Source organism: Hoplias malabaricus, chromosome 1 (genome assembly GCF_029633855.1).
Source record: "Hoplias malabaricus isolate fHopMal1 chromosome 1, fHopMal1.hap1, whole genome shotgun sequence".
NCBI classification, from domain to species: domain Eukaryota; kingdom Metazoa; phylum Chordata; class Actinopteri; order Characiformes; family Erythrinidae; genus Hoplias; species Hoplias malabaricus.
The window spans coordinates 20,379,986-20,392,680 of NC_089800.1; the positions used below are offsets into that span (position 1 = coordinate 20,379,986).

Consider the following 12,695-nt stretch of genomic DNA (forward strand, 5'->3'; position numbering starts at 1 on the left):
TGTGTCTGATCCATTTGAAAGTCATAATGTTATTAATAAAATTTTAAGTGATAATTTATCCAGTTGTCCATTTATTGATAAGTAAACAGCAGTGTACTATTTTACGACCTAAAAGGCAAATGTGTATCAATAACAGTTCTTTTAAGAATCAACTACAGCTTGTTCAGCAGGAAAATAATCTAGTACAAGTCTTCATTCTCTCCAGTCACCGTTTTCGCCCCCACCCCACAACAAAAGCAAAAGGGCGAGCTTCCATTTAATTCGCCTTGGGCTGGATGTGCTGGGATGTCTCCGCCTCCTTCACAACACTAAATATAAATCCCAGATATTCTCCTCGCTTTTTACGGGAATCACCACAGTCCTGACACTGCAGCTCTGAACCAACTCGCACTGAGGTGAGTGTCTTACTGCGCCGCAGAAACAAGGAGACGAGAGTAAAACCTATCGCTAACTTCTGTCTAATATGAAAGTTAAATGAGGGATAAACGCTGTTGAATCACTTGACGAAGAAACACGGTATCTAGCGAAGGTATTTTGTGTAAAGTCTCGAGTTTTAGTGTAAAAACATTAAATTAAATCGAATTACTGTCAACGTTGGAAATATACACACTTTGTGTATACACTGTCTTAGCTAGCAGCCTGGCTAATGTAATATATTCTGTATTAAAGAAGCACTGTCAGTCAAACGACTACTTATACTCCAAAAACGTATGATAAATGTGTGTGCTCATGTTTATTAGTCTTTTAAAGGCATAAAAGTAAAATGAGTCATACATTAAAGTCTCTTCCTGGTTAAACCAGGCTTTGGAGAGACTTAAAAGTCTCATAAAAGTCATTTTCTGTCGACCGTTATAAAGTATTAAGAATCAATCACATATACATATTTTAATATTGACATTATCACTGTGGTATGTTCTTAGGAAAATAAAACACATTTATGTAATTTATTCTGAAGTAAACAGTCTCAGCTCCTGACTGAATGTGCAGAAGATAATGTACTCATTCGGTTTCTTCCACAGAATTTGGAAAAAGATGGATTCTTTGACAGTGTCCAACACAAGTTTCGCCCTTGACCTGTTCGAGAAGATCAGGGAAAGCAACAAAACAGGCAACATGTTCTACTCTCCCCTCAGCATCTCCTCAGCTCTGGCCATGGTTTATCTAGGAGCTGCAGGCAGAACTGAAGCTCAGATGTCTGAGGTTAAGACTCTTTCTTTCTGTTTCACTAAATGTATTTCTGAAATCTGAGAATATTTTGGTATCACTTTCCCTGTGTGAGATTAAGACGATTAATGCCTACTTTGTTCAGGTGGAGTTTCATCAAAACTTGTAGAGCATTAATACAGTAATATCCTCACAATAAATTAATAAATCTTTGTTTAACTATTATTCTGAGAAACTTGAGCCTTAGGATGACTCAACGAAGCTATCCTGAGATACACCCACTGGGGCACATCTTCACTGCTTCAACTCATTGATTTCATCACACTGTGGTGTCTTATTTTTAGGTTTTAATATATATTATATTATATTATATTATATATATATATATATATATATATATATACATATATATATATATATATATATATATATTGGCTTATAATCGTCTTGTTTAGGCATTCTTTCATGTACATTCTGTTACCACTTCTGCCTGATCAGGGGTGCTGCGGCTGTGTAAGATCACCCTGTAGGACCTGAAATTACTTGTCCGCAAAGCAGTAACACACCCTTGAAATGTCTATCTTGTTTAGTTAAGATACACAGTGCTGTTCTCATGTGGATGAAGAAATAATCTTTGTAAAAGTGGCTCACTTAATTCCTGTTTGACAGAAAGTCTGTATATTAATATGGTTTAACTCATTTGGCACAAACTGTGGAAGCAAGTTGTTCCTTAATTCTGACGTACAATATTGTGCTATAGGTCTTAGGCTTCAACAAAGCTATGAAAACTAAACCTGCTCAAGCAGCAACAGTTCAACAGGCCCAGAAGGTCCAGAAAGCACAGTTACCTGTGGCTCTACAAAACAAGGTTATTGGATATGACCGCTATCAAACTAAGGGCTTTATTAAGACATAAACATTAGTGATGGCAGCAGTTCATGGCATTTCTGTATTGGTGGAGGATAACTGGGATTTTCCTTGTGGCTTCCATTCTTTCAAAGTGCTCCACTTTCATGAATGGAAATGTTGTGTAATGGCCCTGTGAACAGAGCATGTGATATGATGAATATGTGGAAACATGAACTGTGGAGTATGTGTCCTATGGCAATTTTATTTTTTAATTGTCAAATTATCAAGAATCTGGAATTGATTTTACAGAAGGTGTAGTACAAATATAATATCCCAAAGTGCAGAGTTTAATTCATAAAGTTGTGTTTGTTTAAACACTGAATGTCAATGTGTATATTCACAATGTCTGGTTCTTTCTAATATTATCATAAATATTTATATAGAAATTTGTGTTTGTAGATTATTTATTTGTTGTAACAATGCTTCTTGGCAATAAATCCTATACAGTCAAAAAACCTGTTAATTTCCCTTTTCAATGGTGCCACATTTGTAAGGAACATGCATTTGTGGGAGGAGCAGTGGAGCTGAGTGTGTGGGAGGAGCAGTGGAGCTGAGTGTGTGGGAGGAGCAGTGGAGCTGAGTGTGTGGGAGGAGCAGTAGAGCTGAGTGTGTGAATTTTCCAAATCCTCTCTGCCAAAGCCAATTACACTGTACAACCTGTGTTTATAAGTAATTTCTTCAGTTTTTATTTGTATAAGCTCCATTTCTCAGTGCTGTTCAAATGAAAGTCAAATGTCCATATTTTTAAATATGTTTAAAAAGACAAAGGCTTTCATGGGGTGTTCTAATTTTCACACAACTGTATCCCCACACAGTTCATGTTTCCACATTCTGTCATATCACATGCTCTGTTCACAGGGCCATTACAAAAACATCTCCACAGTAAAATTTCTTCATCTTCAGAACATCAATAGTCTGTTATATTGTGTCTTTAGTGAGTCTTTCAGATTTCTGAGACACTTTGAAAATAAAGAGATAATATCCGCGGAAGGAAGCTAAACGTGGGCGGCACGGTGGCGCAGCAGGTAGTGTCACACAGCTCCAGGGGCCTGGAGGTTGTGGGTTCGATTCCCGCTCCGGGTGACTGTCTGTGAGGAGTTGGTGTGTTCTCCCCTTGTCCGCGTGGGTTTCCTCCGGGTGCTCCGGTTTCCTCCCACAGTCCAAAAACACACATTGCAGGTGGATTGGCGACTTGAAAGTGTCCGTAGGTGTGAGTGTGTGAGTGTCTGTGTTACCCTGTGAAGGACTGGCGTCCCCTCCAGGGTGTATTCCCGCCTTGCGCCCAATGATTCCAGGTAGGCTCTGGACCCCCCGCGACCCTAGAATTGGATAAGCGGTTACAGATAATGGATGGATGGAAGCTAAACGTGTAGTTAAACGTCTGCATTTTGTACCAAATTTGAGCAACTTCGAAATATATTGTTTGAATTTTTTTATCTGAATTTATTAACCCTGAATAGTAACAGTGAAAACGTGTTCTTGAAAATTCACGAGTTCTGTTCAAGAGCAATTATATTCAGATGAATAATTTCAGTGCAAAAAAAATTCAGTGCGACACATTCAAAGGTGGTAATATTTCAAAGTCTCATGAGACAGATTTGCTCCCATATTTATTGTATATCTCCTGCTTTTGAAGATTTCTCAAAGCAGTTTCATTCTTCAGAGTGACGTCTTGCTTTTATAACTAGGTTTATGCATTAATTCCCTTTACTTTTTTTGTTTAAAATTTTCAATTTATCCTGAACACTAGTCGTTGCACTTCACCAAAGCGGATGATATCCACACTGGCTTCAAGAAGCTCATAAGTGAACTGAACAAACCAGGAGTTCCATATTCCCTCAGCCTCGCCAATCGGCTTTATGGAGAGCAGTCCTACAAGTTTGTGGAGGTAAGAAGTTACTTTACAAAAACGTGCTTCTAGAAAAAGACGGCAAAATCCTAAGAATACAATTCCCTTTAATCAGTCTTTAACTGATATTTATGAATCTATAGTTTACCAGTTTCCACTGGCCACATTCTTACTCCCTTCCCCGGATCACCACCTTAACGTGGTGGAGGGGTTTGCCTGCCTGCGTGAGCCTAGGAGCTATGTTGTTGCAGGCAATAGCACCTGGTAGGGTCTCCCAAGCCAAATTGGTCCTAGGTGAAGGGCCAGACAAAGAGTGATCCATAAAGACCAAGATTAAGAGATCAAGAACAGGGACACAGCTTTCCTCGCCCGGAGTAGTGTTACTGGGGCCTCACCCTGGAGCCAGGCGTGGGGGAGGGGCTCATTGGCGAGCGCCTGGTGGCCGGCCTTTCATTCATGGGGTCTGGCCGGGCTCAGCCCGTACGAGCAACATGGGTCCACTCTCCCATGGGCCCACCACCTGTGGGATAGGTAGTAATCCGGGTCTGGTGCATTGTGGATCGGGTGGCAGCCAGGGTCGGTGGCCCTGGCGTTCTGATCCTCGACTACTGAAACTGGCTCCTGGAACATGGAACGTAACCTCTCTGGTGGGAAAAGAGCCTGAGCTGGTGCGCGAGGTTGAGAGGTACTGGCACAGTCGACACACAGTATGGGCTCTGGAACCAATCTCCTTGAGAGGGGCTGGATGCTCTTTCACTATGGACTTGCCCAGGGTGAGAGGCGTAAGGCAGGAGTGGGCTTACCCATAGCCTCCCGGATTAGCGCCTGTACATTGGAGTTTACCCCAGTGGATGAGAGGGTAATTTCCCTGCGCCTTCGGGTTGGGGAAAGGGCTTTGACGGTTGTTTGTGCTTATGCACCAAACAGCAGTTCAGAGTACCATGCCTTCTTGGGGACCCTAGAGGGGGTGCTGGAGAGTACTCATTCTTTGGACTCCATTATTCTGCTGGGGGACTTCAATGCTCACGTGCGTAATGACAATGAGACCTGGAGGGGCGTGATTGGGAGGAACGGCCCCGCTGATCTGAACCAGAGTGGTGTTCAGTTATTGGATTTCTGTGCCCATCACAGTTTGTGCATTACGAACACCATGTTTGAGCATAAGGGTGTCCACAAGTACACCTGGTATCAGGATACCCTCGGCCGCATTTCGATGATCGACTTCATAGTCGTATCATCAGACCTGCGGCCATATGTTCTGGACACTCGGGTGAAGAGAGGTGCTGAGCTGTGAACTGATTACCACCTGGTGGAGAGTTGGATCAGATGGCGTGGGAGGATGCCGGACAGACCTGGCAGGCCTAAATGTGTGCTGAGGGTTTGCTGGGAACGTTTGGCAGAGGAACCTGTCAGAAAGATCTTCAACTCCCACATCCGGCAGAACGTCGACTGCATCCTGGGGTAGGACGGTGACAGAGTCTGAATGGGCCATGTTCCGGACCTCCATTGTTGAGGCGGCTGAACAGAACTGTGGCTGCAAGGTTGTCGGTGCCTGTTGGGGTGGCAATCCCCGCACTCGGTGGTGGACACCCCGGGTGAGGAAGGCTGTCAAGCTGAAGAAAGCGTCCTATCCAGCCTGGCTTGCTCGGGGGACTCCGGAGGCAGCTGACAGTTACTGAGGAGCCAAGTGGCTCGCGGCTTCGGCTGTGGCTGAGGCAAAAATTCGGGTGTGGGAGGAGTTCGGTGAGAACATGGAAAATGTCTTTCAGTCGGCTCAGAGAAACTTCTGGCAAACCATCAGGCAACTCAGGAGGGAAAAGTGGTTTTACACCAACACTGTATATGGTGGGGGTGGGGAACTGTTGACCTCGACTGGGGACGTCATTAGGCGGTGGAAGGAATACCTCGAGAATCCCACCAACACGTCTTCCAACTATAGAGGGATTACTCTCCTTAGCCTCCTCGGTAAGGTCCATGCGGGGGTACTGGAGAAGAGAGTCCGACTGATAGTTGAACCTCGGATCCAGGAGGAACCATGTGGATTCTGCCCCGGTCGTAGAACACAGGACCAGCTCTTTACACTAGCTAGAATTCTGGAGGGTGCGTGGGAGTTTGCTCAACCAGTCTACGTGTGTTTTGTGGATCTTTAGAAGGCATTTGACCATGTCCCTTGGGATATTCTGTGGGGGGTGCTCTGGGAGTATGGTCACTTTTTTCTACGAGTCATCCAGTCCCTGTATAGACAGAGCAGGAGTCTGGTTCATATGGCTGGCAGTAAGTCCGACTGGTTTCCAGTCAGAGTTGGACTCTCAGGGCTGCCCGTTATCACCGGTTCTGTTCATAATGTTTATGGACAGAATTTATCGGCGTAGCCAAGTGGCGGAAGGTGTCCAGTTTGGTGGTCTCAGGATTCCATGTCTGCTTTTTGCGGATGTCGTGGTCTTGTTGGCTTCATCATGCTGGACCAGTTGGGAGCCGAGTGTGAAGCGGTAGGGATGAGGATCAGCACCTCCAAATCCGAGTCCATGGTACTCAGTCGGAAAAGGGTGGAGTGCTCTCTCCAGGTTGGAAGTGAGATCCTGCCTCAAGTGGAGGAGTTTAAATACCTCCTTGTTCAGGAGTGAGGGAAAGATGGAGCGGGAGATTGATAGGTGGATCAGTGCAGTGTCAGCAGTTATGCGGGCTCTGTAACCGGTCCGTTGTGGTGAAGAGAGAGCTGAGTAGAAAAGCAAAGCTCTCGATTTATCATTCAGTCTACGTCCCAACCCTCACCTACAGTCACAAGCTTTGGGTAGTGACCGAAAGAACGAGATTGCGGGTGAAATGAGTGTTCTCCGCAGGGTTTCTGGACTCTCCCTTAGAGATAGGGTTAGGAGCTCGGACATCCGGGAGAGACTCGGAGTGGAGCCGCTGCTCCTCCACGTTGAGAGGAGCCAGTTGAGGTGGTTGGGGCATCTGGTCCGAATGCCTCCTGGACACCACCTTGGTGAGGTGTTCTGGGCATGTCCAATGGGGAGGAGGCCCCGGGGCAGAACAAGAACACGCTGGACAGACTACATGTCTCGACTGGCCTGGGAAAGCCTCGGTATACCCCCGGAGGAGCTGGAAACAGTGGCTGGGGAGAGGGAGGTCTGGGTTTCTTTGCTCCGACTGCTTCCCCCGCGACCCTGACCCAGATAAGCGGTGGAATACCTTGGTTTTCAGTTTAAAAAAGATCAGGTCACAGACCGATGTGTTTCACACCACAATCCTGCTGTTACGTGGCAGTGATTAATCAATGTATAAAAATGACTGATCACTGTCCTTTTGTTCTAGAAATTCCTACATGACACAAAAACGTACTACAACGCTGAGCTGGAGACAGCTGACTTCAAAACAAATGCAGAGGCTGCCCGTGGAAATATTAATAAATGGGTGGAAAAACACACACAAGGTTAGTATTTTTAGGTATTTTGTGTATTTATTTTATGCTTCCGTGTGTAATTGTTGGCAAAGATTATATATTACATATTATACAATCCTCTATTCATGGCTCAGTGTTTCATCCCATAAAAGCAGTTCCATTTCACAAAGCTCAACACCTGTTGCTTGCTTAAAATTTATGGTCAATGTAATCTGCTAAAAATGAATGAATGATGCCACACATCAACCTAATCTGCAAAACATGTTTTATATGTAATCATTACAATGCACTATTTATTCATGCAGAATAACACAACACAGTAACACAATAACTGCTTTTCAGCTGCCAATATCAGATAATGATTGTTTATTAGGGATTCTGTAATAACACTCAGTTAACACAGCTGAAACTACCACAGCTGTAGTGATTCACCTGGCAATGTATGAGCCTCCTAGTCTTGAGTCCTGATTTTTAAACTTTTACTTTTCTACTCAGAAAAGATCAAGGACATTCTGGCTAAAGGAGATGTGGACAGTTTGACCAGACTTGTCTTGGTGAATGCCATGTACTTTAAGGCCGACTGGGACAACAAGTTCAAAGTGTATGATACCAGACAGTTTCCATTTAAACTAAACAAGGTGATTCAGGAACATGCAGCACACGATCTAAAATCATATGTTATTATCTAAAGTCTTCTCCATATTCAGGTTAATGTCACATTAAATGTAGAATCATTTAAAATAATATAAAGCCTTGGACAGCAGAAACTGATCATAAATAGGTTGTCTGTAATAGTAATTGTAGAAACATTTTAAATGGATCTCTCATGACTCTTCTGCTTCATGATTCATCTTCTGCTGCAAAGGAATATTTTATTCTTGTTGTTTTTGCTCAGTTTTCTTTAGATCAAAACCAAAAGAGAAAATCTCACACTTTTCAGCTGCTAAAATTTCAGTGCATCCTTATTAGTCACATTTAGTCAATTATTAGTTCAAGTTTTCTCTTTCCTTTTGCAGAATAACACCAAACCAGTTCAGATGATGGAACAGAGAGGAACTTTTCCCCTGGCCCACATCCCCGAAGTGTCTTGCAGGATTCTGGAAATGCCATATGCTGGAAAAGAACTTAGCATGATAATAATGCTACCTAACGAGATTGAGGATAACTCCACTGGCCTTGAGAAGGTAAATGATACAGTTGTAAATGATCTAAAAAGCTATAAGATGTCACTTTATTGATCCAGAAAGAAACAGCTTTCATTTGAATTTCTTTCTGTTGTTTCCTCTCAGCTTGAGCAAAACCTCACCTACAAGAACTTTGTGGAATGGACACGGCCTGAAAGAATGGAAAATGTTATGATGGAAGTGTCTGTGCCCCGGTTCAAACTGGAAGAGACCTATGACATGAAGGAGCTGCTTGTCAGCATGGGCATGGTGGATGCCTTTGATGATACTAAATGTGATTTTTCACACATGTCTCCTAGCAATGATCTGGTGCTGTCCAAAGTCATGCACAAGTCCTTTGTAGAGGTGAATGAAGAGGGCACAGAAGCAGCTGCAGCTACTGCAGCAGTCATGATGTTGTGTTGCGGTCATTTTCCACTCCCAGTAGTCTTTATGGCAGACCACCCATTCCTCTTTTTCATCAAGCACAAGTCGACACAAAGCATTCTCTTCTGTGGACGCTACTGCTCTCCTTAAGCTGCCTGATGCATTAATGCCAATGCAAAGAATACATCATTGTATGCATGCATCTGAACACATTTGCATTGTTCATGAATGGGTTTTACATAATTTGGGAGGACATGGTTAAAATAGTTAACTAAGACATTGCAGGGTGTTTATTAATGAATTCTGATCTCACTTGTACACACGGTCTTATACTGTTCACTTGTGTCTTAATCCTGCAATGTTCTCTACATTTAGATTGATGCCTAATATAACCTCATCTGATCTTTAATAAAAAATATACAAGGACATGAATTTCAGACTTTTCTTTTAAGTACTAATATTACTCTGATGATAAGCCACAGGCATTAATTAAAGGATTAATATTATTTATTAGTATTATAATAGTATTATATTATACATTTGCCTGAAAATGTGGGACCCCCATAGATTTTCAACATAAACATTTTGATTAAAAAAAATTGATTATTATTTAGTATTTTAACTTTGTTTTCTAATTTGCTGATTTCATATAATTCTGTGCTACACTTGGGAATAAATTTAATTGACTTTGTGTCCAGGATTGATGTAGAAGGTGGTTACCTTCAATTTGCATAATTTTCAGTCACTATATGGATTTAGACCCCAAGAGCAGAATAGTTCTCATCTAGGTTTAGGGTTGTGGTGGCAACAGGGCAAGCAAAGAAGCCCAGGAACCCTGCAACTTTCACTAGCCCCTCCTGGGGGATCTGCAGCCATTCCCAGGCCAGACGGGAGATATAGTCCCTCAAGCAAGCTCTGGGTTTACCTCAGGGCATCTTCCCCCGAATACCACCTTCATTCTCCCAGAAGGCTGAATACTCGGAACAGTCAAACTTCTCCTTTCTGCAAGCCAAGATCACATTGGCACTTCTCACCGTGCAACTCCTGAGTAGGAGAACATGCCCTATCAAAGCGTTTGGTTGTACAGCCCACAATGTGCTTAGACGTGAGGCCAACTTTATCTGGCTGGTATGGGCATTTCTAGCCCATATTTGAGTCCAAGCACCCCTAAATATAAGAGGACAAAGTCTCCTTTTTAATGTAACTTTATCTCTCAAAAGACGAAAAAATGTTTTAAAATGAATAAACAATGAATCAGTGAAATATTTCAAACTCTTGCTTAATATAGGATTTCAGCTGCTCAGAATTTCTGAGTCTGCATTGTCTTTTTTTTTTTGTTCTTTGCCAAATTTTCATCTGCTGACAGGTCTGGACTCTGGGCAGGACAGTTAAGAACCCTGACCATTGTTTAATTATATAGTGTATCGTGTATGTGTGCTGATTAAATTCCCAGGTTCTTTAATATTTTGAGTTGAGAAACGTTATTCTTGAATTGCTACTATATTAGCCTGCACAGTGTTTCACAGAGTAGTAAACCCCTCCACATCTTTATTCTGGAACACCCAGCCTCTCTAGAGTGATTTTTATACTCTGTCATGTTGCTTAACTGTTACTAGTTGTGATTTACTAAACACCACTGTTTTTTTTTTCTTAAGTATTTTCAGCATTAATATTTGGTTGCCCCATCCCAACATTTTATACAGATTGCTTGCAACAAATTGTAAATGGATGTTTTATTTGTACTATTTTAATTAAATATGATTTATTTACCAGTGATAGAACAATCAGCTTGGTACAGCCAATGAATAACTGATAATTGTGGGGAAAGGGTGGTCATTTAAAAGAGAAGGGCTTAGTCAGACTGCTGTTTTAATTACATTTACTTTATGTTCTATATTTATCCTGAACAATGGCAAGGTAAATGGAAACACATTTGAAATGCGGCAGTTAATCATAGGTGACACACAGGAGTGGAAACATAGGAGACTGAAGAGCTCAAGCAACACTTCAGCAGATTCAAAATAATGTGACACCAGAGTTTGATCAGGCAGAGAGGTAGTGCTGAGCACAGGGCCTGGCCTGAGCATGACCGGTCTAGCCAGACAGCTGCAGCTAGCTGGCAACACTGAAGGACCAAAACAAGGCTGGGAGCTCAGCAGTGCCCACACTTTGGCAGCATACACTGGTACTTGTACGATGGACAGCAAAAGTCTGCCATGTTCATTGGTCAGCAGTGAGCTTCTGTAACATCTTCCCTTCAAATGCCACACAGAGCTGCCTGTCTGTCCTCTATTCTCACTATTCTTGGTGGCATGTGAAGACCTGGGTAAAGTATGGCGCTGCAGTGACAGTGAAGTGGTGGTGGTGTGTTAGTGTGTGTTGTGCTGGTGTGAGTGGATCAGACACAGCAGTGCTGCTGGAGTTTATAATGGATTCCCTCAGTGTCTCTGATGAACTGAGTATAGTGACCCAACCAAAAATACCCAGCCGACAGTATCCTGTGTCACCGATGAAGGACTAGAGGACGACCAAAAAACACTGTGCAGCGACATATGAGTTACTGTCTCTGAATTTACATCTTTGTGGTGGACCAATGAAGTAAGACTGTCTAACAGAGTGGACAGTGAGTGAACACAGTGTTTAAAAACTCCAGCAGCACTGCTGTGTCTGATCCACTTGAAAATCAAAATTTTGTTAATAAACTTTTAAGTGATAATTTACCCAGTTGTCCACTTATTGATAAGTAAACAGTAGTGTACTATTTTAAGACCTACAAGGCAAATGTGTATCAATAACAGTTCTTTTAAGAATCAACTACAGCTTGTTCAGCAGGAAAATAATCGAGTAAGTGTCTCAAGCCAGCCCCCACTTAGATTTGGTGGAACGTCGTATTCTGAACATTACGGTAATAGCGTGCAGAGGAACAAATTTCTAAATAAAAGCCAAAAGTCAATGACAGGAAATGTATGTAATAATAAATAATTTTCTAAACAAATAATAAATGGATAAACAACAAATATTTGCTATTTTGTGGAAATGATGAAGATTTTAGGACATGACTCTCAAGTCACTCTGATGTGCCATTTAAAAAAGGCCCTTTGTGTAGTCCTATGTCTGTAAATTTATTTCCAAATTTAAATAATTATTAAAAAGAAACCTTTAATTTGCACAGAATAATTTCACTTCATAACCATAGTACCACACCTGATTATGTCACTCACTTAATATAAAATCATTCTGATGTGTCATTTCAAAATAAAGGCCCTTTGAATTGTCCAATTTCTGTAAATTTAATTCCAAATTTATATCATTATTAAATGTGAACCATTAGTTTGCACAGAACAATTTCACTTCATAATCATAGTACCACACCCGATTATGTCACTCATTGAATATCAAGTCATTCTGATGTGTCATTTCAAAATAAAGGCCCTTTGAATTGTCCCATTTCTGTAAATTTAATTCCATATTTGTATAATTATTAAAAAGAAACCTTTAGTTTGCACAGAACAACTTCACTTCATAATCATAGTACAATACCTGATTATGTCACTCACTGAATATCAAGTCATTCTGATGTGTCATTTCAAAATAAAAGCCCTTTGAATTGTCACATTTCTGTAAATTTATTTTAAAATTTACATAATTATTAAAAAGAAACCTTTAGTTTGCACAGAACAATTTCACTTCATAATCATAGTACCACACCTGATTATGTCACTCACTTAATATGAAGTCATTCTGATGTGTCATTTCAAAATAAAGGCCCTTTGAATTGTCCCATTTCTGTAAATTTAATTTCAAATTTACATAATTATTA

The 12,695-nt window shown here is 41.5% G+C and overlaps 1 protein-coding gene across 3 annotated transcripts; it reads left to right on the forward strand.

The window, feature by feature from the left end:
• Nucleotides 1-227: 227 nt before the first annotated feature.
• On the forward strand, nt 228-9,296 carry LOC136696741 (leukocyte elastase inhibitor-like). 3 transcript variants are annotated; one of them, XM_066671587.1, is made up of 8 exons: nt 228-395; nt 1,020-1,200; nt 1,925-2,032; nt 3,824-3,961; nt 7,238-7,355; nt 7,821-7,963; nt 8,342-8,509; nt 8,615-9,296. In XM_066671587.1, exons 2-8 carry the CDS (start codon nt 1,033-1,035, stop codon nt 9,023-9,025), a joined length of 1,254 nt encoding a protein of 417 aa, XP_066527684.1. In that variant the 5' UTR covers nt 228-395; nt 1,020-1,032; the 3' UTR covers nt 9,026-9,296. The 3 variants fall into 3 exon arrangements, with proteins under 3 accessions (XP_066527684.1, XP_066527535.1, XP_066527613.1); XM_066671438.1 differs by lacking the exon at nt 1,925-2,032 and having other exon boundaries at nt 233-395; XM_066671516.1 differs by lacking the exons at nt 228-395; nt 1,925-2,032 and adding an exon at nt 402-529.
• The last annotated feature ends 3,399 nt before the right edge of the window (nt 9,297-12,695 follow it).

Bases quoted from the DNA above. Each gene is read 5' to 3' on its own strand.
- LOC136696741 (XM_066671587.1), top strand. From the start codon at position 1,033: ATGGATTCTTTGACAGTGTCCAACACAAGTTTCGCCCTTGACCTGTTC. The intron at 2,033-3,823 runs GTTATTGGATAT...CCTGAACACTAG, and splicing joins CTGTGGCTCTACAAAACAAG to TCGTTGCACTTCACCAAAGC. The intron at 7,356-7,820 runs GTTAGTATTTTT...TTTTCTACTCAG, and splicing joins GGTGGAAAAACACACACAAG to AAAAGATCAAGGACATTCTG.